Below are 26,351 nucleotides of genomic sequence, written 5' to 3' on the forward strand. Positions count from 1 at the left end.
CATTTGAAAGAATGTGACGTCCCGCTCGACAATTTACAAACTCTGTCCAGTGATCGACCGAAATGGCGTAGCTTGATCCATACACGATGCGACTCTGCGGAAAAGGGTCGTATAGATGCCGCCAAAGAAGCCCGCAGAAAGCGTAAGGAACGCGAGCGGCAAACGGTGCCTGCTGACTCTAAATGGATTTGTACAACTTATGGACGCCGATGCAAATCGGCACTCGGACTGTATAGCCACAAGCGGGTTCACAAAAATTGAACACCAACGCCGTAACGGCGGGGCGACATGATGATGATGATGATGATGATGATGATGATGATATATATATATATATATATATATATATAGCTACGGTTTTGAGATTTGCACATATTGATCATTAAAGGCTAAAGGGATGCCCCCCATAGTTAGTCACACGAGCAACACGTAGGCCCACTTGTAGTATTAGTTATGTCATAGTATGTGTAAGTATAGGCCATTTCCCCTATTAATATCTGCGTTGTGTAAAGACATGAGATTAGGTCCCGTTCATTTTGCGTCCACCCTCTAATTCCACCTCTATGGGCGTAATTGATCCCGCACCCCATTTGGCTGCCCGCTCAGTTTGTTAAGCATTTGCTGCCCTTTGCTCACTCACTAGTCGAGTAACACGAGGTAGGCCTGAGAAGGAGGAGCACGGGGTCTGGGTGGGGGCGGCGTCGAGGCTGAGCGTCAGAGGCGATGACGGTAAGAGCCACCAGCCAATCAGGGCTCTAGCGGCATGGCGTGAGGGCGCGGAGAGGCGCGTTTGGTGAGTTCGAGAAGGCTCGCGGGGCGTGCCTATATAAGTCGCTGCACAAAGCCCTTGAACAGGACTTGTTTGGAGAGGACTTACGAGGAGGACTCGCAGAGAGAGGACCTGTCGGCAGGAGAACTTGACTCGCATCACCAGCGCAAGAGGACTTTGAAGGATTTGAGGACTCGCTCGCTTTGAGGCTTTTGAACTGTAACTCGCCATAGTACGTATGCGCCATAGGGGAAGAAGAAGAGGGGTAGGCGGTACGAGTACGCGGCCACAGCCAAATGCGCCGGTGGCGAATAGCGCACATTCCAGCCACGCGAGTAAACGCGGCCATGGCCGCCAGTGATTAACCGCCAGAGCCCACACCCTACAGTTCGCCCCGTAATAACCCTGTGCATACAAGACGACATGCAGAGAGCTCCTGCCTTCTCCTCTTACCATCTGCACGGGACGAGCCGGAGACCAGTGAGAGCTGCACGGGAGCCATCCCTGGATGCGCAGACAATCATCCTGCAGCTGCAAGCCCCGTGTGAGTGTGTGTGTGTGTGAGACGGGCCCATTTGTCCTGGGTATTAAGTAAGACTGGTTTAAGGCTGCACTGTGTCCCCTTTTTCTTGAACCATTGTATAGTGTAAATAAATCTTGTTCTTCCTTTTTTTCCAATTCGATCGCCTTTGTGGTTTCGCCATTGACTAAGCATGGCACGAATAAGACCGCTAGAACTGGGTTCACCATCTAAATGGCACGGATCGCGTGTACGCACCGCTCGGCGTCTCAACACACGTGGTTCGTGCGGGGCTTATTTCCTCGTTTCAGGGCAGCGCGAGTAATTAGGTAATAGCGAATTTTAGTCCTAAGACCCTATTTCGCGCTGTCTGGGAGGGACGTCATAGGTCCCAGGTCCCATCAGGCCAGTCAAAGACAAGGGGACTAATCCCCCCTTGGTAAGGGGAGAAGGCCGGCGGCAGATCCGCAACAATATATATATACAGTACAGTGCGTATCAAAAAAAAGGTAATCCGAATTCAAGGGGTTAATATGCAAAGGCTATTTAGTTTGACAATTTACGTGTGGTTGACCAATTATGAGGAGACCAGCTTTCCATTGATGCCTTTCATGCACCATTGCTGTCACACATAACCGAGTACATGTTAATTGAAAATGACAAGTTCAAATCGCATTTTTACAAGTTTAGCTAATCAGTGCAAGACAGTTTGAAATGGACGCATTACTTGTCGACTGTCAAGTTGATTATGTAAAATTGTTAAGCTGGTCTGGTAATCGTTGGTTGCATCATCCTTTGTTTAAGATGGGTATTTAAGATGGGCCTACAGTGTATGGGTTTAGAGACAGTCTGAGTCATCGAAAAGATGGTTCAACTTACGACTGAACAGCGGACCTTCGTGGTTACAACCTTTCACGAAACTGGAAGTTTGCAGCGAACTCGTGATGCGTTCAGGGAACGTTTTCCAGAACGGGAGCCTCCAGCAGCCAAAACCATCTGGGCGAATGTTAGAAAATACCAAGAGCACGGCACTAGCCTCAACCGCAACAAGGAGAATTCTGGTAGGAGGCACAATGGGCGATCGGAAATGAACATTGCAGCAGTAAGGCAGCAAGTTTTGGAGCATCCTCGGGATACCAGCGCAAGACGAAATGGGACGGGATTGCCTTCGGCAACATTCAACCGAATCACAAGACTGGACCTCCACCAACATCCATATCAGATTCACATCCGGCATCAACTTACGCCAGGGGATTTTGCCAGGAGGCTGGTGCTTGCCGGATGGTTGATAGCACGTTGCGAAGCAGATGTCAATTTCCTGTGGTATCTCGTTATCGGCGACGAAGCTGCTTTCGCTGTGGATGGCAAGGTCAATACCCATAATGTTCTTGAATATGCACCGACAGGACAACCCCTGGAATTTAATTTTGACACCAACATGAATCGACAAAAGTGGACTGTTTGGTTGGGGCTTTGTGGAAGTGGTCAGGTGATTGGACCATTTTTCTTTCAAAGGAATGTCAATGGTAACAGGTATCTGCAGATGATCAATGATGAAGTTTTACCGCAGCTGGAGGAGAACTTTGAGAGACAGATTCATGGTGTCTTCAGATATCTCTGGTGGGCCCAAGACTGCGCCCCAGCACATCGTCTTATTGCTGTCCGAGATCGACTGAGGGAACTCTTTGGAGACCGAGTCATCGCCCTCAACCATGCAGTGGAATGGCCGCCAAGATCACCTGATCTCACACCATGTGATTATTTCCTTTGGGGACATTTAAAGAACAAGGTGTTTGTAACTCCTCCCCGTGATCTTGACGAGTTGCAGAGCCGTATTCGACATGAAGTGGATGCTTTGCGCAATGACCCGGCTATGGTGAGACGAGCAGTTCAGGGAATGCTCCGCCGCTGTGAGCTTTGTGTTGAAAGGGGAGGTGGACATGTTGAAGGTGTGGGTGCATAAAGGCCAATGATTCCTGAGAAAAGTTCACATCTGACGTTCATTTTGCACCAATTATCCTGACTTGCATTGATTAGCCAAACTTGTAAAAATGCGATTTGAACTTGTCATTTTCAATGAACATGTACTCGGTCATGTGTGACAGCAATGATGCATGGAAGCTATCAATAGAAAGCTGAGCATCTCCTCTTAATTAGTAAACCACATGTAAATTGTCAAAATAAATAACCTTTGCATATGAACCCCTTTAATTCGGATTACCTTTTTTTTGATACGCACTGTATATATATTTTTGATACGCACATTGATAGCTTCCATGCATCATTGCTGTCACACATGACCGAGTACATGTTCATTGGAAATGACAAGTTCAAATCGCATTTTTACAAGTTTGGCTAATCAATGCAAGTCAGGATAATTGGTGCAAAATGAACGTCAGATGTGAACTTTTCTCAGGAATCATTGGCTTTTATGCACCCGCACCTTCAACATGTCCACCTCCCCTTTCAACACAAAGCTCACAGCGGCGGATATATATATTGTTGCGGATATGAGATTGGCCTCCATCCATATCCGCTTGTAAATATTCCCCTATTTCCCCAATACTTCCCAACTATCCCCAATCCCCCATTCCCTAGTCCCATTTTCTGTAAACAACACTCTGTAGCCCCGACCTCCCCCTATTTCCCCCATTAAATGTCGCATCCAGGTCCACCGCATCTCACGTAGACAACTATAGGACATCTTGCTAGTTATTCTTAGTCTATGTCAGTTAAGGACTCGTTTCCATTAATTCTGACTCTTCGTTGCACCAGAATGTGATTGTATGGCACCGTTAGAAAGTTTAGGACCTCCCAATACCTCCCCGCAGCTCTTCCTCATGGTACAACAACAACAACAACAACAGCGGCGGCGGCGCGGGAAGTGTGCGTCCTCACTCCGGCTTGGTTAGCCGCCATTGAACATGTGCTCCGACGGGGTTACCACGCAGGGGCTCGCTGTCAGCTCCTCGTCAAGGGCGGAGCCCGGTAACCCCCCCGCACCCAATAGAAGCGGCGGACCGATCCCATATGGGGCGGGGCCAACGAGCCGAGGGCGTGTCACTCCCCGCTGAGCATGCGCAGGACAGGGGAGGTGACGTCAGATGCGCCCTCAGCTTGGAGAGAGAAGACGCCACCTCCAAGCGCTACAATACCTCCCCGCATCTCTGGACTGGACCGAGCTGTATCCTGTCCCTGAGCCAAGGTGCACCTTGTGCTATCGACTGCCTGTCCTTCCCTGCCATCATCCCTGTGTAAGTCAGTCTTGTTCCGTTTGTCTGTGGTCTGTCGGGGATAAGATAAGACTGTGTTTAAGTGCCCATTTTTCTGTGCTTTACCTCTTACCGTGTAATCTACCCGTTTCTGCATCACCAATTATATCCTCCTCCGGAGGTCTTGAGAACTGTACCCCTTGTGTCGTTGCATTTATCCCAGCCGTTGTGTCCTTTCCTTCATTGATTTAGCGTAGCGCGATTCGGCCAACGTTCGAGTGTAATCGGGTAAACTGTGCGAACACGGCGGCCATTCCGCTCGGTCAAGCAACATCTAAGTCGTGTCCGTAACAATATTATATACAAACACAAAGCTGTATATATATTATATATATATACAGACTTGGCATTTAATATGGAATATTTTTTTTGTGGGGGTGAACTTACTTTTCAAGGTGTCTTAGAACCAAAAGTTCATTGGAATTATTTTGAAATTATTCTAGATTTTGTTAATGTGACCTTTAAAAGAAACAAAAACCACATTTGACATTTCGAAACAAATAAATTGATCCTTGAAAGTGATGTAAACTGATATCAAACTCAATTCACGGACAGTACTGTGTTAAACTTCTGTATGTTTTCCAGAAGTATCTCTTTATTTTGCACATTAGCCAAATTTCTTTTAACAAAAACAAAAGTTAAATTACGACTGGGATTACGGACAGTAAAATTACAGTTCAGTACTTCGTGTAACCCCCACCAGCATTCAGGAGAGCATGTACACGTTGAGGCATGCTGTTCACGAGATTTTCCAAGGTTTGGACAGGAATCGCTTGCGATGCAGTGACAATAGCCTGCTGCAATTCACGCACAGAGGTCGGCTGCTGGTCCAAGTTGTCGATTTGACGCGTTAATTCTTCCCACAAGTTCTCTATCGGATTCATATCCGGGGACATGGCAGGCCACTCCATATGCTCTACACCATGGTCAGCAAGAAAGTGTTGGATCATGCGTGCATGATGAGGCCGTGCATTGTCATCTTGGAAGACAAAGTTTCCTCGAAAGGCTGCACGAGCAAATGGAAGCAATGTTTCTTCCAGAGTGGCCCTGTACTTGAACTGGTTCAGGTTTCCATTCAGAACAACCAGGTCAGTTTTGCCCCCTGCATGAAAAGCAGCCCAAACGGTCACCCCACCACCTCCAGCTTGGAATCTTGGCACTATACAATCTTTGTTGTAGGCTTCATGCACTTGTCTGCGCACTCGGACGCGGCCATCTTGACGACAGACCAGAAATCTAGACTTTGTCACTGAAGATCACGTGATTCCAGTGTCCTGGCTGCCATTGACGGTGCTCTCTGGCCCACTGCAATCGGCGCTGGCGGTGTTGTCTGGTCAGGCGTAGCTTTCTCAGGGGACGCCTGGCACGATAGCCTGCTTGAACCAGTCGTTGGTTGACTAGCCTTCTGGATAAAGGCACATTTGTCAGTTGCTGCCACTCAGCCCTAAGCCGATTAGCTGTCTTAGTACGGCCATTGCGGACTAACCGGTGCAGCTGGCGATCATCCCTCCTTGTGGTTCTGCGGGGACGTCTGGCCTCGGTATTGGAGTAGGGACACCCCTCTGAGCATTTCGTTTCAGGGTCTTTGACACCTGATCTTGAGTGATGCCATACTACTGAGCAATAGCACGCTGTTTCATGCCGTAATTTCGTAAAGCCACCACTCCATGACAAACAGCATTGTCGAGTTGACAGACCATCTCCAGAGGAAGCGGCAATAACTTTTGGAGCGGTGCAGCAGTTGTTTTCTACTAATACAGAACGCAACAACCCTTATATACCCAATTGTGAAGTCAATCGTCAAATGTACCTGTCCGTACATTTTGCCATGCCACCTGTGATATAATGCTGTTGTTGACTTCTTGCTGCGACAGACAATCAGTGACATGGTTCTTTCAACAAATAAATCACCAAAGTGTAAAAGAAACTCAACAGATTGATATACTGAGGAAAGAAAGTAAACCCAAGTCAAGAAAAAAAAATATTCCATATTAAATGCCAAGTCTGTATATATATACCTATACATATACACACACCTATATTGCAATTATATACATGAAGATAATTGCCTCATTTAATATATTGCAGTAGGATACTTGCTCCAATATCAGCTTTTTTGTTCTGCATTCTTTTTTTAAATACGGGGATACACAGACACACACACACACACACACACACACACACACACACACACACACACACACACACACACACACACACACACACACACACACATTCAAGAGTGGATCGGCTCACTATGCTCGCCTTACCACACGTCGTTACAGAGGCAGAGGCTTGTTTTAACTGAGGATAATGAAAATAATTTACACCATTCATAATACAAACTTTTCTTTTGCACAAATGTGTTTGTAATATTAGTGATATTACATTTTTTTAAAGCTATTTAAGTTGGCAATTCTTTTTAATTCAAAAATTAGACCGGTAGGTGCAGACCAGAGGTTTGGTACGATTTCACAAACGTTTGAGGGAGTAGTTTAGTGACATGTCAGACACTGCACATATATGTATACTGTATATACAGTATACACAGGTTTTCCAAAAAGTGCTTGTGCAACGTTGAACATTTATAACTTTTGATATCCACATGATGGAAACAAACTGTAAATGACATAGGAAAGCGTAATTACATCCACCATGGAAAGCGGACAAAGGCTATGTTTTCACCCCCGTTTGTTAGTTTGTTTGTTTATCTGTGAACTGGATATCTCAGAGGAAGTTTGGTGGAGACGTTGGGCATGTAGCAAGGACGAAATTATTCCATTTTGGTGAAGCTCTGGATCCAGATTTGGATACTGTCATTTTTCAAGTGATTGTTCACCATTGAGAGATGGGTCCAAAATAGATATGTAGCATGATATTTCAAAAAAGTTTTGAATGAGTTCCGACAAAACCATGCGGATGAGCTGGTTTGGCGACAGGAACACGCAACTCAATTTTGGTTCAAGTCCGGATCCAGATCTATCCTATCAGTGGGATACAAAATGTTGTTATTAATGTCGTTAATAGATCCACCATTCCAATGGGGTTTCGTGATGAATTGGTTTGTGCATGTGTGCGTCCGTGTGTGTGTGTGCATCTGTGTCTGTGTCTGTGTGTGCATCTGTGTTTGTGTGTGCGTATGCGTGCGTGTGTGCATGCGTCTGTGTGAGTGTGCCTGTGTCTGTGTGTGCGTGTGCATATGCATGCGTGTGTGTGCGTGCGTCTGTGTGTGTGTGTGTGTTTTTTGTGTGTGTGTGTCTATGTGCATGTGCGTATGCGTGTGTGTGTGTGTGTGTGTGTGTGTGTGTGTGTGTGTGTGTGTGTGTGCGCGTCTGCCTGTGTGAGTGTGCCTGACTGCCTGTGTCTGTGTGTGTGTGTGTGTGTGTGTGTGAGTGCATCCGTGTGTGTGTGCCTGTGTCTGTGTGTGCATATGCGTGCATGTGTGTGCGTGCATCTGTGTGCCCGTGTCTGTGTGTGCATGCGTCTCTGTGTGTGTGCCTATGTGTGTGTGTGTGTGTGTGTGAATGTGTGTGTGTGTGTGTGTGTGTGTGTGTGTTTGTGTTTGTGTTTCTGCGTGTGTGTGCGTGAGTGTATGTGTGTGTGTCTGTGTGTGCGTGCGTGTGTGTGTGCGTGTGCATGCGTCTCTGTGTGTGTGCCTATGTATGTGTGTGTGTGTGTGTCTGTGTTTGTGTTTGTGCGTGTGTGTGCGTGAGTGTGTATGTGTGTGTGTGTTTGTGTCTGTGTGTGTGTGTGTGTGCGTGTGCATGTGCGTGTGTTTGATATGTCCTTGGCATAATGGTTAGATCGTCTGATCTGAGTCTGGTAGTTTGGTTGTTCAAACCCGTCCGGATCACACAAAATACCTTTTTTAAATTGTACGTGCTGCTACCTTGCTTGACGCCCAGCATTGAAAAGGATAGAGCACGGACAAGCAATGCTGCAGCACACTTAATTTGGTCACTTTTGACTTCCAAGATTCATCGTTTGCAAAGGTATCAGAAAGGTGCTGGGGCATGGCAGAGGCAGCAATCGTGCAAATAATGGTAGCATCAACAGAGAGACAGACAACTTAAGTATTCCGTCAGGTAAGTTATTAGTTACCTTGCAGGATAACGATCACCACGCAAAACTTGAACGCAACTTCATATTCCATGTCAATTCGCCGCAAGTGTTTGCGCGACTGCGATGGCAGGTGAATGCCAAACGCGCACACAGGTGGGTTGCATGGGCGTGGCCAAGCTCGTGGTGGTGTGAATATGCACCGCCCGTTCACCTGTTGCTGACTTTTGAATGACGTACAGAGATGCACATTATTTTTGCGGTTTGTATTGACTCTCACCTTGGCCAAACATCCTTTACAATGTGGACAGCAATGTCCTTTTTCGTTTTCGGTCCTTTTTTTAAGAACCTTTTTAGGTCCTTTTTTTAGGTTCTTGTTAGGAACCTTTTTAGGTCCTTTTTCGTTTTCGGTCCTTTTTTTAGGTTCTTGTTAGGAACCTTTTTAGGTCCTTTTTCGTTTTCGGTCCTTTTTTTAGGAACCTTTTTAGGTTCTTTTTCATTTTAGTTCCTTTTTTTAAGAACCTTTTTAGGTCCTTTTTCATTTTAGTTCCTTTTTTTAAGAACCTTTTTAGGTTCTTTTTCATTTTAGTTCCTTTTTTTAAGAACCTTTTTAGGTCCTTTTTCATTTTAGTTCCTTTTTTTAGGAACCTTTTTAGGTCCTTTTTCATTTTAGGTCCTTTTTTTAAGAACCTTTTTAGGTCCTTTTTCATTTTAGTTCCTTTTTTTAGGAACCTTTTTAGGTTCTTTTTCGTTTTAGGTCCTTTTGTACCTTTTTAGTTAAATTCCGCCCATACTTTAACAATGGAATACGAGTGTCGGTGAATGAATCTATCGGCAGACAAGATAAACTTTGTTTTTTTAGGAACTAAAAGTTGGTGAGAGTATTTTATCGCCGACGGCAAGGAGGTACGTTTGAAATTTGAGCATTATCCCTTCTTCAAAGCATAACGTAAACCCTCCCTCCAACGTTGCTTGTATAAATGTTTTCAGCAGCTGCTTTACCAAGGTCAGTCTTTCTCCAACGATGTTTGGTATTGTTGTAATGGAGAAGACACTGCAGGGGGGGGGGGGGGGGGGGAGGGAGTGTGAGGACAGGTGAATATGTTAGTTGTCCAAGGATGGCACAGCTTTACATTCCAACCAACTGTCCAGCTCCAACCCATGAGACCGCAAGTATGCCTGACGAATTCTCAAGCTGACAATACTACGCTTGAGCACCCCCTAGAGTACAGTAGACACCAAGGGACAATATTATTATAAACTACTACTACTACTACTACTACTACTACGATTACTACTACTACTACTACGACTACTACTACTTCTTTAATGCCCTCAATTATCCACACCTTTTGTGGGATCACTTAGGAACATGTTTGGCCCAACTCTTTGAGAAGGTAATAAGTGTTTGTTCAAGGTGCCGGCGATAACTCACCTACTTTTGAGGAAGGACACGATGAATCTTGAACATCCACCAACTAATGCCAGGCAAATGGGAGGTCCAGTTTAACATCCATCCGAGGTACGGAACTCCATGATGAACCGCCCTTCTGCGAAAGACCAGAGCGACACTTTGTAGCTGGGTAAACATTTGAACCCAAGATAGACACCTCAGAGACATAATTTACATAGGAGGGAGATTTTAAACCAGCTGCCATCCATTAACAATCACTAGTGGACGATAAAGGTATGCCTTTGTAACGTGGATTTATTGTATAATATATTAAGCTCGTTCCAACGACTCACTGACTGACTGATATTAATGTTCGGTACCTTCCAGGTGATGTAGAAGGCTGAAATTTGGCGTGCTGACGGACATCGAAGCTGACACACCGGTAAAATTCACAGAACCGTAGGGAAGCGTCTGTAAATAAAAATTTAAGTAAAAAAATGTAAACACGCCTTTAAAAATAAATTAAAAAACCTCAATCGATATCTAGCATTTGAAAATTGTAATTTCTATACCTGTAAAGTGTGAAATGACAAGACCGATAGTCTAACAATGGCAAAGCTGGGCTTGGAACTGCTGAGTGGAAGATCTGCTGTCCCCCTGTCATGTCACCAGATCCTCAGATCTGATTGGTGGACGTTTGTGAACGACTACATACATACATACATACATACATACATACATACATACATACACCGGATGGACAGACAAATGCTGTTCCAGATGGCATTTCCCTACAGGCTACGCCATAAAAATATGGCTGCTGAACCACATGATTGATGACGTCATCATTTTTTTTTTATTGCCCAATTTATGTGAACCATTGCGGAGCAACGTTCAAGGGATCAAAGGCTTTGGTGTGTTCCATTAGTAAGCGGCTTGCTATCGCTTTGCAAGCCTGCCGTTCCGTATCAATCACTTTGCAAGCCGCTCACCAAGCCACGCGGTAAGAGGAGAAATGATCAAGGGTTTTGGTGTGTTCCATTAGTAAACGGTTTGCTATCGCTTTCCAAGCTTGCCGTTCCGTATCAACCCCTTTGCAAGCCGCTTGCCAAGCCGCTCGGTAAGCAGAGCAACATTCAAGGGATCAAAGGCTTTGGTGTGTTCCTAGTAAGCGGTTTGCTATCGCTTTCCAAGCCTGCCGTTCCGTATCAACCCCTTTGCAATCCACTTGCCAAGCCGCTCGGTAAGGGAGCAATGATCAAGGGCTTTGGTGTGTTCCAATAGTAAGCATCTTACTATCGCTTTCCAAGCCTGCTGTTCCATATCAACCCCTTTGCAAGCCGCTTGCCAAGCCGCTCGGTAAGCGGAGCAACGTTCAACGGATCAAAGGCTTTGGTGTGTTCCATTAGTAAGCGGTTTGCTTTCGCTTTCCAAGCCTGCTGTTTCGTATCAATCACTTTGCAAGCCGCTCGCCAAGCCCCTCGTTAAGCAGAACAAACAATTAAGAGAGGTTCTTCCTTATGTTGGCAAATATGGCCACCGTAGTTAAATTCAAAACATTACCACAACCAATGAAATGTTCAGAGGCACATTACTGTTTAATATGTATACTCCTGATATTGAAACGTGCATTTCATATTTAAATTATATCTACTTTTCATCCTAATTCTTCAACATCCCTGCCCATGCAAGCCCCCTCCCCAAAATGCACAATGGTAGGTCTATAGATAAGCTTGGCAGGGGACTCCTCTTTCTGATTCCTCATTACTTTATCTTTCTTTCCATCTTCCTTGTACTCTTTAATCGTTTTGGGAAGTTGTTTGAGGATCGAGCAAAACTGACAATGACGGCCTTTGTTTGACGACCACACGTGATAACATTGTTTTTGTAGACAAGCTGATTAAGCGCTGTACATTTACTTTGTAAGACATTTGAAAACAGGACTTTTGGGATATGACGTATTGGAAGATCCCTCCCTGTACAGGAAGTGCAACACTGAGTGGTGATTCACATAGGATGATGGATTTGATATTGTTCGAGCTGTTCATGTCAAGAAGTGACTGGCTGGAGATTGATCAGAGTCCTGAATTTGAGCCGTTTAATCAACACCAGGGGGGTTGACTCAGCCTGACATCCTTCCGAGGTCTGCAAAATGAGTACAAGCTTACTGGTGGCATCAACGGCACAGCGGTGCCCCCAGAAAATGATGCAACCAGCAGCCACAGGCTGCAGACAAATCGACACTACTCGTAAATACCAAAAGAATATAAAACCACCTTTAGAGGCCATTTTTCCCCGCAAAGCGGGGGTTGGCCTTTTTCGGGGACCGTGGTTGTTGTTGTTTTTTGGTCCCCTTTTTGAAGCAATGTTTTACGGCCGGATGCCCTTCCTGACACCAATACAACCCTTTTTGCCGCCTTTAACGACAAACAGGGAATTACCAGTGAACTGGTACTCAATTAGCCGACCTCGGAAGGATGACAGGCTGAGTCAACCCCCCTGGCGTTAATTCAGCGATCGACCGGGATTCGAACCCAGGATCCTCGGATCATAAGCCGGCACCCTAGCCGCTAGCCCAACACCAGGGATAAATACCAAAAGAATAGAGATATAAAAAAAATTGGGGTATGGATGATCATTATTACCTCCGCCACCAAAGGTGGATGGAGGTTAGGTTTTCACCCCTGTCTGTCCGTTTGTCTGTTTGTTTGTGAACAAAATATCTCAAAAAAAGTAGTGGATGGATTTGGACGAAACTTGGTTGACAGGTTGTGTGTCTGACAAGGAAGAATAGATTCAATTTTGGTGAAGATCTGAATATGGATTCGGATATGAGAATTATTTAATTTTTAAAGTGATTCTTCACCATTGGGAGATGGGGCCAAAAACGATACATAGCAGGATATCTCAAAAAGTTATAGATGGATTTGGACTAAACTTGGTTGACAGGTTGTGTGTCTGACAAGGAAGAATAGATTCAATTTTAGTGAAGATCTGAATATGGATTCGGATATGATAATTATTTAATTTTTAAAGTGATTCTTCACCATTGGGAGATAGGACCAAAAACGATACATAGCAGGATATCTCAAAAAGTTATGGATGGATTTGGACTAAACTTGGTGGACAGGTGCGTGTGACAAGGATGAAACGATTCGATTTTGGTGAAGATCCGGATCCGGCTAGTAGAATTTTAAAAGTGATTCTTCACCATTGAGTGATATGGCCAACCAGGTGGAGGTATGCTCTCTCCTGAGTGCCGTTCCAGTTCAGTTTTATATTCATTTGTAGTTAGTTGTTCGAGTGTACTAACTATGCCATTGAACAAAGAGTGTACTAAAGCGCGGCGTTACGCGCGCTGCTTGTGAGCAAGGAGGAAGCGGACAAGCGGTAACATATAAACGTCTTTATTGTAAGACTACACTGTAACACTGAACTCCTCCGGGCTGGTCGCCCGGTGTATATCATGAGGCCACGCCTACCCCTCGGGCGTGGCCACCGCCCACTTGGTGCGTGGAATGATGTCACGACGCCAGTGGGCTTTTGTGTCCGCCACACGCGCCCCCCCAGAATTCCCGCGCACCTGGAGGGCCAGTTTGCGGGGCAGACGAATGACCCGGCCGAAGCGCCCCCTGGCGATCGGCGGCGTCCGGGGTGCAGGGATACCAGGTGGGATGCCCCTGGCTGCCCCTGGGATGGGTGCAGGACCGGGGGGCGCCGTGGCGGCGGGGCTGGGCGGTGCCGGGGGTCCGCCCACAGGAGGGCGGCCCCGACGTGGGGGTCGGGCCACTGGCGGTGGATGGTCCACATCGAAGTGGGCCGGCTTGAGGCGGTCTACCGAAACGCGGTCAGGAGTACCGCCGATGTCCAGGGTGAAGTGCTTCGCCCCGGTCTCCAGCACGCGGAAAGGCCCGTCGTACGGGGGCCGCAGTGGTGTCCGATGGGCATCGTGGCGGACGAAGACGTACTCCGCCGTGCGAAGCTCCGGGGCGACGTGCGTCGGTGGGTGCCCGTGGCATGCCGTTGGCACCGGGGCGAACCTCTGGGCGGTCTCTTGCAGAGCGGAGCGCTGCTGTGCCGCGGACCATGGTGCCGTGGAGTCGGGGAGGAACTCGCCCGGCACCCGCAGCGGTTGCCCGAAGACCAACTCCGCCGCGGATGCGCGCAGGTCCTCCTTGGGCGCCGTCCGGAGGCCCAGCAGGACCCAGGGGAGCCTGTCGACCCAGCCGCCGTCGCGGAGGGTGGCCCGGAGCGCGGCCTTCAATGAGCGGTGAAATCGCTCACACAGGCCGTTAGCCTGGGGGTGGTAGGCCGTGGTTCGGTGCAGCCGGACCCCGAGCCCCTGCGCAACCGCCCCCCAGAGCTCCGAGGTGAACTGGGGGCCGCGGTCGGATGAGATGTCTGAGGGGGCGCCGAACCGGGCGACCCAGGTGGCGATGAAAGCCTGCGCGACATCGGCCGCCGTTGTCGACACCAAGGGCACGGCCTCCGGCCACCGGGTGGTGCGGTCCACCATGGTGAGGACGTGGGTGAAACCCCGCGAGGGGGGCAGAGGTCCCACCAGGTCCACGTGGACGTGGTCAAACCGGCGTTCCGGCACCGTGAAAGGGGCCAACGGGGCCTGGGTGTGCCGGTGCACCTTGGCGCGCTGGCACGCGAGGCACGTCCTGGCCCAGCCGCGGAGGGCCTTCCGGAGGCCATGCCAGACGAACTTGTCGGCGATCAGCCTTTGGGAGGCCCTCGCGCCCGGGTGGGACAGGCCGTGGATGGCGTCATACACCTGGCGCTGCCAGCCCACGGGCACAATGGGGCGAGGACGCCCGAGGGAGACGTCGCACAAGAGGGCCGCCCCCGCGCCGTCGAACGGCACCTCGGTGACGCGGAGGCCCGTGACGGCGGTCCGCAAGGCCTGGACGTCGGGGTCAGCGGCCTGGTCCGCTGCCATCCGGGCATAGTCGATGCCGAGGTGGACTGCGTGGGCGACGGCCCGGGAAAGGCAATCCGCCACCGGGTTGTCCTTCCCCGCGACGTGCTGGATGTCCGTCGTGTACTCGGACACGGCCGAGAGGTGACGCTGCTGCCGGGCCGACCACGGCTCGGTGACCTTGCCCATCGCGAAGATCAGCGGCTTGTGGTCGACGAAGGCAGTGAACGCCCGGCCCTCGAGCATATGGCGGAAGTGCCTGACCGCCAAGTGAAGTCCGAGCAACTCGCGGTCGAAGGTACTGTAACGGCGTTCGGGCAGGCGAAGCTGCCGGCTAAAGAACGCCAGCGGTTGCCAAGCTCCACGCACCCATTGCTCGTGCACCGCGCCCACCGCGTAGTCCGAGGCATCGGTGGTGAGGGCGATCGGTGCATCGGGCGCCGGGTGCGCGAGCATGGTGGCGTTAGCCAAGGCGAGCTTCGCGCCCGTGAACGCCGTGTCCATCTGCTCGGTCCAGGTAACGTCGCCTTTGCCCGGCTTACCTTGGAGAGCTTCGTGCAGGGGGCGCAGGAGCTGGGCGATACGGGGCAGGAACCGATGGTAAAAGTTCACCATGCCCAGGAACTCCTGCAGCCCTCTGATCGTGCGGGGGCGCGGAAACCCCTTCACCGCCTCCACCTTGGCCGGCAGGGGGACGGCGCCGTGCCTGGTGACACGGTGCCCCAGAAAATCGATTGTGGCGGCGCCGAACCGGCACTTTGCGGGGTTCACAATCAGGCCATGCTGGCCCAGGCGTTCGAAGAGCGTGCGGAGGTGGCGTAGGTGCTCTTCGCGGGACGCGCTGGCGACGAGGATATCGTCCAGGTAGACGTAGACAAAATCCAAGTCGCGCAGGACGCTGTCCATCAGTCGCTGGAACGCCTGAGCCGCATTCTTCAGACCGAAGGGCATGCGCAGGAACTCGAAGAGTCCGAATGGCGTGATGACCGCCGTCTTCGGGACGTCCTCCGGCCTGACGGGGACCTGATGGTAGCCGCGTATGAGGTCCACCTTCGAGAAGAAGGACCTGCCCGCCAAACGGGCGGAAAAGTCCTGAATGTGGGGGACGGGGTAGCGGTCGGGAGTCGTGGCGTCATTGAGACGGCGATAGTCCCCGCACCGTCGCCATCCCCCGCCGGGCTTCGGCACGATGTGCAGCGGCGACGCCCAAGCGCTCTCTGAGCGCCGAACGATGCCGAGTCGCTCCAGGGTAGCGAACTCCGCTTTTGCCACCGCCAGCTTCGTCGGCTCGAGGCGGCGTGCCCGGGCGTAGACCGGTGGCCCGACGGTGGGGATGTGATGGGCCACCCCGTGCTTGACGGCCCCCGCCGAGAAGGTGGGCCGCGTGAGGGCCGGGAAGCCGGCGAGGAGGCGGGTGAATGCGTCCGCTGCCGGAAGCGTACAGACCAACGTGGCCGGAACCGAATCGTTCGGCAAGCCGCTTGGCAAGCCGCTCGTTGAGCTAGGCAATGCACAAGCGAGCGAGCTGAACGTCTCGGCCTGGACAAGCCGTCTGCGCTTGACGTCGACCAGGAGCCCATTAGCGCACAGGAAGTCCGCGCCAAGTAGTGCCATGGGCACGTCGGCGGTGACGAACGTCCATCGGAAAACCTGCCCTCCAAACCGCAGAGAGAGGCAGCGTTTTCCGTACGTACGGATGGGCGTCCCGTTCGCGGCAAGCAGCGCGGGGCCCCCACCCGCGGCGTGCTTGTCTGACGTGCCGGCGGGAATGACACTCACCTGCGCTCCCGTGTCGCACAGGTAACGGCGCCCGGAGAAGGTGTCCGTTATGAACAGCAGGCTGCTCGAACGGCCGGCGCTCATCGCCACAATTGAGCGCCGGCCCGGGCATTTCCCGACCCGTTGAAGGAGCACGGCGGATGACACCGCCGAGCTTCGTGGCCGAACTTGGCGTGGAACCAGCACCAGGTGGTGGAGCTGGAGGAGCGCGGCTGGCTCCGCCAGGCCGGTGGAGTCGACGGGTTTCCCCGCGGTGGCGGTTTTCGCCGCGGCGGTGGGCGGGGCGTGGCGGCGTTCACGAGGTGCGTATCAGCATGCTGCTGAACCTCAGCGTGCTGTAGAAGATGATGCTGTGGAACATCAGCGTCGAAGGCCGTGACGGCCACGCCAACGCTCGCCCGCGTGTCCGAAGCGGCGAAGTACTTGTCCGCCTCGGCCGCCAATGCTCGGGGTTCCGTTAGCCCGGTCCCGGCCAACGCGAGGCGAACCTGCGCTGGAAGTTGGCGACGGAAAAGCGCCCGGAATAGCGAACCGGGGGCTTCGTCGCCCAACAGTGATAGCATATGGTCCATTCGGACCGACGGGCGCGTCTCACCGAGCTCGGGGAGATCCAGGAGGCGGTCGGCCCGTGCGTCGTCCGTGAGGCTGAACGTGGCTAGGAGTAGCCGCTTGAGTGCCTCGTACTTGTGGCCGTCCGGTGGGTGGCGAAGGACGGACACAACTCGAGCGGCCGTGCCGGGCCCGAGGGAGGCGACGACGTGGCAGTAGCGCGTGTCATCGCCGGTGAGGTGCCGAAGCTGAAATTGGGCTTCGGCCTGGACGAACCAGACTTCGGCCTGAGCCTCCCAAAATTCCGGAAGTTTGACGAAGGCGGCCATGGCGATGGCGTCGCGTGTGGAAGGATCGCTCCGGCAGATCCAACGTCGAGGGTCACCAGTAAAGCGCGGCGTTACGCGCGCTGCTTGTGAGCAAGGAGGAAGCGGACAAGCGGTAACATATAAACGTCTTTATTGTAAGACTACACTGTAACACTGAACTCCTCCGGGCTGGTCGCCCGGTGTATATCATGAGGCCACGCCTACCCCTCGGGCGTGGCCACCGCCCACTTGGTGCGTGGAATGATGTCACCACGCCAGTGGGCTTTTGTGTCCGCCACAGTACTAACTACTAATACTATGTTGGCATGGGTGTCTTGCCAAGTATCACATGGGGTGTGGAATTGGTATCAATTTGCAAGTTATGTGAAGCAATTGAAACTTGTAGGTGTTAAACCAGATCACATGTACTTATTGTGCAATCAGCTCATGTGTGAAACACCATGTTGTATACACTGAACCTATCAGTAATATAAACTACATGAGACGACATGATAGGTTATTATGATGTAAACAACCTTACTGTAAACTGATTCTGAGGTTTGTTCATTTCATATGTTGTTATCCCTGATATATATATATATATATATTGTTACGGACGCGGTTAAAGATGTTATTTACCGAGCGGTTGGTATTACCGCGACCGAACAGTTATTCCCCGACTAATACCCGATTTGCCCCAAACTTTGGCCGGATCGCGCCACCGCTATTCAATCGGGAAACCTCTAAAGCGACCGAATGCAAAGAGGAAAACGAAGGCAAAGAAAGGTTTGGAAATACTACTAAATTTATTTACTATTCACACACATAAGCAAAAAGACAGCAGTCACGTTTATTTACAAGCACATGAGACACAGGTGACACAGTGAAAATACTAGCTTATACAGACTTATTGTTACTACCCAGGGACAAGACAAAAGACAGACTACGAGCACACTTACACGGGGAATGATGATAGGGATGGCAGGTGGGTGGCAGGTGGGTGGCTGGCGGGATAGGGAGGTCCAACTAGTTCTGCAGCTGATCGACTCGTGGGCAGCCGCCGCTCCTTCGCGGCCCTGCTCCAAACTGCCGTCCAGGCCTCACGCTGCTGTGGCTGCAGTTTCGGCGGCTCCAGCTGCAGCAAATGCAGTTTCAGTGGCTCGAGCTGCAGCAAGTGCAGTTTCGGTGGCTCGAGCTGCAGTGAGTGCAGTTTCGGTGGCTCGAGCTGCAGTTCAACCCTGGACTTCTTCTCGCCTCGCTGTAATGGTTCCTCTCCCGTCTGCCACTTGGGAAACGCCCTGCCGTGGGTTATATAGGCCCCACCCCTCAACCTTCGCGAACCTCCTCGATGTTTCTTTCCACACCCTCTCCAAGTCCAACCCCTTGTTCGTGGTTGGTTGAGTGGGGCTGACTCACTCCTCCCCTCTATGACGAGATGGGGACCCGCCTTTCTTCCCCAACCCTGCCTCGTGGTCAATGGCGGCAATTGGAGCGGAGGTAGTTTCCAATCGACGAAAATTGGGAATGGAGGTTTTGGGAATGGGAATGAAGGGGATCTATCTCTTTCACTTGGTGCAATGGAGTACTTCTATTAATGGGAGACACAGCCTTACCCTAAAACACAGAATAAGATATAACTATCGAACAGGGGTATTCTATGATTGGCTGACGTGTATGCTTGTGGACTAATTATGGGACGCCCTTTTGACCTTTACACAGCTCCGGAGGCAGGAGGCGCAGAATAACCAATAATAATAATAATAAAGCACACAATCAAAAAAAACAGTCCTCATATCCGCAACAATATATAATCAACAACATAACAGCGTAACGAGCGCTGTCCCGATCTCCTGTGGACCGAAGTCCTAGACCAAAGTGTCACCTCCGTCCCGGAGGCCTCAGCACGGCCACTCTGTCAACAGACAGAGATTTATTATTTGGTCCCCATTGGCTAAACATCAAGCAGAGCCGCCAATCCAGATTTCGGGCTTATTTGCCTCTTATGAGGCGCCTTTTTTACGATGAAAAAAGGTTTAAAAAATCAAACATTTAAACAGCCTTGGACGTGCACCTTGACCCCACTGCCAAGGCACACCGTCTATCAAGGCTGTCCCAATAACATTACACATGCACCTCAACCCAAGGGCTGAAGCACATGGTCATTCAAAACACATGCATCCTGACCCCGAAGGGCCACAATGCATGGTCATACAATTGGACCCCTCCTCCATAGGAGTGAGTCCCCATTATTTCAACACCATGCCGTTCTGCTTTTGAGGCCAGCAGTTAAGGCCTGCCTTTTTTATAATAAAAAAGGTAAAATAATCAAACATTTGAACAGCCTTGGACGTGCACCTTGACCCCACGGCCAAGGCACACTGTCTATCAAGGCTGTCCCATTAGCATACACATGCACCTCAACCCAAGGGCTGAAGCACATGGTCATTCAAAACACATGCATCCTGACCCCGAAAGGCCAGAACACATGGTCATACAATTGGACCCCTTCTCCATAGGAGTGAGTCCCCATGACTTCAACACCATGCCGTTCTTATGGGGCCAGCACTAAGGCCTGCCTTTTTTGCTTGTGAAAAAAGGTAAAAAGTCAAACATTTGAACAGCCTCGGACGTGCACCTTGACCCCATGGTCAAGGCACAACGTCAACAAGGCTGTCCCAATAACAATACACATGCACCTCAACCCCAAGGGGGAAGCGCATGGTCATTCAAACACATGCATCATGCCCCCGAGGGGCCACAATGCATGGTCATTCAATTGGGACCACTCCTCTCAATAGGAGTAAGACCCCTTAATCCACTGACAGGGCATTACTCCTGTCAGGTACGATTTGCGCCATCGTCACGACGGCATACTGCAAAAAATCTAACCAATGAGGACCAAGCTCGTCTATTAAGTTGATCAAGGCACCTCTTAGCTTTAATGGTGAGCAGTGAGCACCAGGTGAGCATATATATATATATATATATACATATATATATAGTCATGGCCAAAAATATTGGTACCCTTGCACTTTGTTCAAATAATGCACCATTTCTTCCAGAAAATTGTTGAAATAAAAAAATATTTGGTATCCACATATGTATTACTTTGGTTTACAGTGGAACAAAACAAAAAAGCTGAAGAAATTACGAAATCTTAGCTTATTCCACACAGAAATCCAAAAATGGCCCAGGCAATATTGTTAGCACCTTTTAGAAGTTGTTAGAAATAACGAGATTTCAAGCACGTGATTCTCCTTCACTTTGGAACTTGGAGCACAGTGAGTTATATTGTACGAACCTGATGGTACCATCATAGGAAATATATATTGCTTGTACAATTATTGATTACTATTGTTGTTGTACTGTTATGCTTGTGTGATCTTAATACAATACTTGTTTGTTGGTAACAATTGGTGTGGTTTCACCATTGATCTTTGACATACAGAATAACACATCTTTCTGCCGTGACTCCTCTCGGGGCTCCGAGGTACACCGTGACCGGGGTTCGGGGAGGAGCACGTAACAGAAATTGGGGGCTCGTCTTTGCTGACAAAATTCCCAAATCTCGTCCAGGATAGAATTCCCTAACATCCTCGTCCGGGATAGAATTCCCTAACATTCCCAAAATTCCCAAATTTTGAATTTTTCTAACATTCCCAAATTTTTTTTAAAAATATTTGAAAATTTTTGTGTGAAGGTTAACAGGTGCTAACTAATAGTCACCATGGTGTTTGACGCAGAGAAGTTTGTGGCGTCCCCTAATGAGGCATAGTTCCAGGCGTTAAAAAGATCGGAACTCTTGATATTGGCCAAATATTTTAACTTGGAGGTCTGAGTTAATATGAAGAAAGCAGAGATGCAGACATTGGTGGTAGAATCTCTGGTGGGACAAGGAACATGGAAAGAGGTAGCCTTGGATTGGTTACCCGAGGAAAATGAAAATGTGGAGCTCTGGAAAATGGAGATGCAACTGCAGAGCCAGGAAAGGTTAAAAGCAGAGGAAAGGAAAGCAGAAAAGGAAAGAGCAGAACAGGAACGAGAACTCGAGGAAAGAAGAGCAGAGGAAAGAGCAGAGGAAAGGAGAGCTGAAAAAGAACTCGAGGAGAGAAGAGCAGAGGAAAGGAGAGCTGAAGAAGAAAGAAGAGCAGCGGAAAGGAGAGCTGAAGAAGAAAGAAGAGCAGAGGAAAGAGCAGAGGAAAGGAGAGCCGAAATGGAGTTAAAGGAACGGGACATGGAGTATCAGAAGGAACTTAAACTCAAGGAGCTGGAATTACTGGGGGAACGGAGAGAAGTAGTATCCATGCCGGCTAGTTCGACAACTAGTCAGAACACTTGGGATGTTGGTAGGCATGTGAGGCTGGTTCCACCCTTCAATGAAAAGGAGGTAGCCAAGTTCTTTTTACATTATGAGAAGGTGGCTCAAATGCTAAAATGGCCTGTGGGGTCCTGAACTATGTTAGTGCAAAGTGTTTTGGTGGGTAAAGCTCAAGATATCTATTCGGCTTTACCGATTGGCCAATGTGCAGATTATGAGAAAGTGAAGAAAGCCATTCTCAAAGCCTATGAATTGGTCCCTGAAGCTTACCGACAAAAAATTCAGGAATGCCAGGAAGAGGGAGAGGGAGACCCATGTGGAGTTTGCCAGAATAAAGGAAACCATGTTTGGTAGGTGGTGTGACTCGAAGGGGATTGGGAAAGACTTCAACCTGTTGCGACAATTGATCTTGGTGGAGGAATTCAAACAGTGTGTCCACGCGGACATTAAAGTACATCTGGATGTAAAGAAAGTACCAGAGTTGTATGAGGCACCAACCATGGCATATGACTATGCCTTGACACACAGGATGGGGTTCCACAAACCTAACTTCCCGTCTAGAGTTAGCCAGGGGAGTTATGGTAAATCAGGGGCAGAGAACAAATATTCATGGAGGCGGCCTAGAGATGACTATGGGGACAAATCTGATACCGCGACTTTTAGGGATCAGAAGACTACAGTTCCAAGACAGACTTATCTTCCGGGGGGCCCGAGGTAGACCACGAGTTTTTCCTCTGGGTCTACTTGCGCTTTTTGCAAGAAACCTGGGAATTTGATGTCCCAATGTTACACCCTGAAAAGGAAAAATCAGGAGCGGTGTCAGAGTAGTACAACTCCGAATGCATTGGCCAATGCGAGAAATCGTCCTTGAAGGACAGTGCCTTGTGAAGGTTCCCATGCCAAAGTTACGGCATCACAGAACGACCTTGTTCAAGAGGGTTACAAACCTTTTATTTTAGAGGGGTTTGTGTCACTGGATGGAGACTTAACGAACCAGAGACCTGTTAGGGTATTGAGGGACACAGGAGCACTCGATCTTTGATGCTTGAAGGCATTTTGCCATTGTCAGAGAAGACGGCAATGTTAGTGTTCTTTTACAGGGGGTTGGTGGCTATGTTAAAGCTCCTCTTCATGTCATCCATTTAGAGTCTGATTTGATGTCAGGACCGGTCACCGTAGTTTTACAAGCCACTCTTCCTGTAGAGGGAATCTCTTTTGTTATCGGGAAAGATTTGGCCGGTGGTCGAGTTTCTGGTAATCCAATGTTGGTTGAAAAGCCCAGTATGGAAAATAACACCGCACAGTTCGAACAGGAGATTCCGGGTATCTTTCCATCCTGTGCAGTGACTCGTGCTATGTGTAGGAAGCGCTCTGAAGAGAAGGAGAAGGAAGGCGATGTGGATTTGGGTTCCTTAGAGGTATTGCAGGAAAAGTCTGGAAGAGATAATAGGAAAGGGAGTGACATCAAGGAACTTAAGGAAAAGGTGGCATCTGCAACAACAGAGGAAATGGAGTGTCCGTCGGAGACATCTTAGAACGAGGTTGAACAAATGGTGCTGGTCCGAAAGAGACTTGTTGAAGAACAACACGGAGATTCGGAGCTCCGGAGTTTGATTGATAAAGCCGTTCCAGAGGAAGAGGCTGTGAAGGTACCTGTTGGTTACTTCATGAAAGGGGAAATACTTATGAGAAAATGGAGACCACTGGAGGTGCCAGCAAATGATGAGTGGAATGTTCATTACCAAATTGTGGTGCCACCGCCGTACCGGAAGGAGATATTGAGTTTGGCGCATGAGACACCTTTGGCCGGGCACTTGGGAGTGAACAAGACCTGTGACAGAATATTGGTACATTTTTTCTGGCCAGGATTGCGACGTGATGTGGCGGAGTTCTGTAAATCTTGCCATTCTTGCCAGCTGGTGGGAAAACCTAATCAGAAAGTCCCATCCACACCTTTAAAACCCATTCCAGCTTTTGAAGAGCCATTCAGCCGTGTCATTATTGACTGTGTGGGCCCTTTACCTAAAACTAAGGCTGGACATCAGTATTTGCTGACCATCATGTGCACTTCCACAAGGTTCCCAGAGGCAGTGCCTCTTAGAAAAATTACTGCGGCAGTTATTGCGAAGGCCTTGATTAAATTTTTCACTTTGGTTGGCCTCCCTAAGGTCATCCAGTCTGATCAGGGTTCCAATTTCATGTCAACGCTTTTTCAACAAGTGGTACACCTGTTGGGAGTGGAGCAAGTAAGATCAAGTACTTACCATCCCGAGAGCCAAGGGGCCTTGGAAAGGTTTAACCAGACATTGAAGAATATGATCAGAACGTATTGTTTTGAATGTGACAAGGATTGGGATGAAGGAATACCCTTATTGTTGTTTGCTACGAGGGAATCTGTTCAGGAGTCATTGGGATTCAGTCCTTTTGAACTTGTGTTTGGACACGCAGTTCGAGGACCATTGAAACTGGTGAAAGAACAGTGGCTACATGAGGAGTCACAGTCAACAGTGGTAGAGTATGTGTCAACGGTTAGGCACAGATTGGCAAAGGCTTGTGAAGTTGCGAGAAGAAACTTAAAAGTGACACAGGATAAAATGAAAGTGAGACATGACAAGAAATCTCAGATAATAAATTTCAGTCCTGAAGACTGGGTGTTAGTGTTGCTTCCTGTTCCAGGTCAGCCACTGCAGGCTAGATATTTCGTTCCCTATGCAATCGAAAGGAGGGTTAATGAAACACATTACATGGTGACAACTCCCGACCGACGGAAAAAGCGGCAGCTGTGTCATGTCAACCGACTCAAGGAATATTATGTGAGGATGCCTGTGGAAAAAATGGTTCCTGTCTCACCTGTCGTGCCTGTAGTCGGGGTGCAAGAGAATCCAGAGGTTGAGGCCGGTGTGAAGTTTGATAACTTTGATGACCAGGCTTGTCCCAGATTGACGAACACGGAAGTGTTGAGTCATTTAGATGAGAAATTAGGTCATTTGACGAGGGAACAACAAGGACAACTGTCCAGCCTAATTGTTGCGTTTGCACTTTTGTTCACAGATGTACCTGGTCGTACTGACTTGGTATATCATGATATTGAGGTGGGGGAAGCCCCTCCTGTGAAGCAACACCCCTATCGGATGAACCCTGTGAAGATGGAGTATCTTCGGAAGGAGGTTCAGTATATGTTGGAGAATGACATCATCGAACCAAGCAGCAGTGAATGGAGCTCACCATGTGTGTTGGTTCCAAAACCCGATGGCAGTTTTCGTTGTTGTCCGGATTTAAAACGGGTTAATGCAGTGACCAAGACCGACTCATATCCCATCCAGAGGATTGATGACTGCATTGATAGAATAGGCCCAGCTAAATTTGTAACTAAATTTGACATGCTGAAAGTGTATTGGCAGATTCCTGTTACTGATAGAGCCAAGGAAATCTCGGCTTTAGTCACACCAAATGGTTTGTATCAGTACAAGGTTCTTCCCTTTGGATTGAAAAACGGGCCTGCTACATTTCAACGGCTGATTAATAAGCTTATTGCAGACCTTGAGGGGGTGGAGGCTTATCCAGATGATGTCGTCATCCACATCATGACCATGAAAGTTCATATTAAACAAATTCATGTATTTTTCAAGAAGTTGACCGAGGCAGGGTTGACCATCAACTTATCTAAGAGTGAGTTTGTAAAAGCACAGGTGGTGTTCCTAGGCCATGTAGTAGGTCAGGGTCAGGTGCAACCGGTGACAGCCAAGATAGAAACCATTGATCACTTCCAAGTTCCAAAAAGGGAAGAAGGAGCTTATGAGATTCTTGGGGTATGGCTGGTTGGTACCGGCGGTTCTGCAGGACTTTTTCTGATGTGGTAGCCCCTTTACCGAATTTGCTGAGCAAAGAGACCAGGTTTATTTGGGATGACAAATGTCAAACTGCCTTTGCCCACATCAAAGCGATATAAAGGAGTTCTCCTGTCCTAGCAGCCCCGGATTTTCAAGAGCCATTCAAGTTGGCCATTGATGCAAGTGATGTGGGGGCTGGGGCAGTTCTATTACAGGAAGATGAGGATGGAGTGGATCACCCGGTGTGCTACTATTCCAAAAAGTTTAACAAACACCAGGCAAATTATGCCACCGTGGAAAAAGAGACCCTTGCTCTCCTGCTAGCGCTTCAGCATTATGAGGTGTATCTAGGAACTACTACCTTTCCTATAAAAGTCTTCACTGATCACAACCCCTAAACCTTCATTCAAAAAATGAAAAATAAAAATCAGAGGTTGATGAGATGGAGTTTGGCTTTGCAGGAGTTCAACTTGGAAATTGAGCATGTAAAGGGCAGGGACAATGTCGTTGCCGATGCTTTATCCAGAGTGAACTAACTTTGGAAATTCCTGTAGGTGGTTTGGAAGTGTTGCTGCTTTATTTTGGGGAATATTAACTATTGTTGTTCACGTGAATTGATCATTTGGGTGT

General features: G+C 48.9%; 1 protein-coding gene and 1 long non-coding RNA gene across 8 annotated transcripts in view; one reads left to right on the plus strand and one right to left on the minus strand.

The window, feature by feature from the left end:
• The window catches only part of LOC137423159 (CD166 antigen), a 292,494-nt gene extending 283,712 nt beyond the window's left edge, over positions 1 to 8,782 (minus strand). For 2 of the 7 annotated variants that reach the window (XM_078774646.1, XM_078774644.1), the window contains exon 1: positions 8,663 to 8,772. In XM_078774646.1, the coding sequence (XP_078630772.1) occupies positions 8,663 to 8,714 (52 nt within the window). In that variant the 5' untranslated portion in view covers positions 8,715 to 8,772. Of the gene's footprint in view, positions 1 to 8,662 lie in introns of all 7 variants that reach the window. The other 5 variants (XM_078774643.1, XM_068110005.2, XM_078774648.1 and 2 more) reach the window with 4 other exon arrangements.
• The window catches only part of LOC144891362 (uncharacterized), an 84,280-nt gene that overhangs the window by 38,483 nt on the left and 19,446 nt on the right, over positions 1 to 26,351 (plus strand). The gene's annotated exons all lie outside the window — the stretch shown is intronic.

The sequence above is a fragment of the Myxine glutinosa genome, chromosome 3 (assembly GCF_964187855.1).
Source record: "Myxine glutinosa chromosome 3, kmMyxGlut1.1, whole genome shotgun sequence".
Lineage (NCBI taxonomy): Eukaryota > Metazoa > Chordata > Myxini > Myxiniformes > Myxinidae > Myxine > Myxine glutinosa.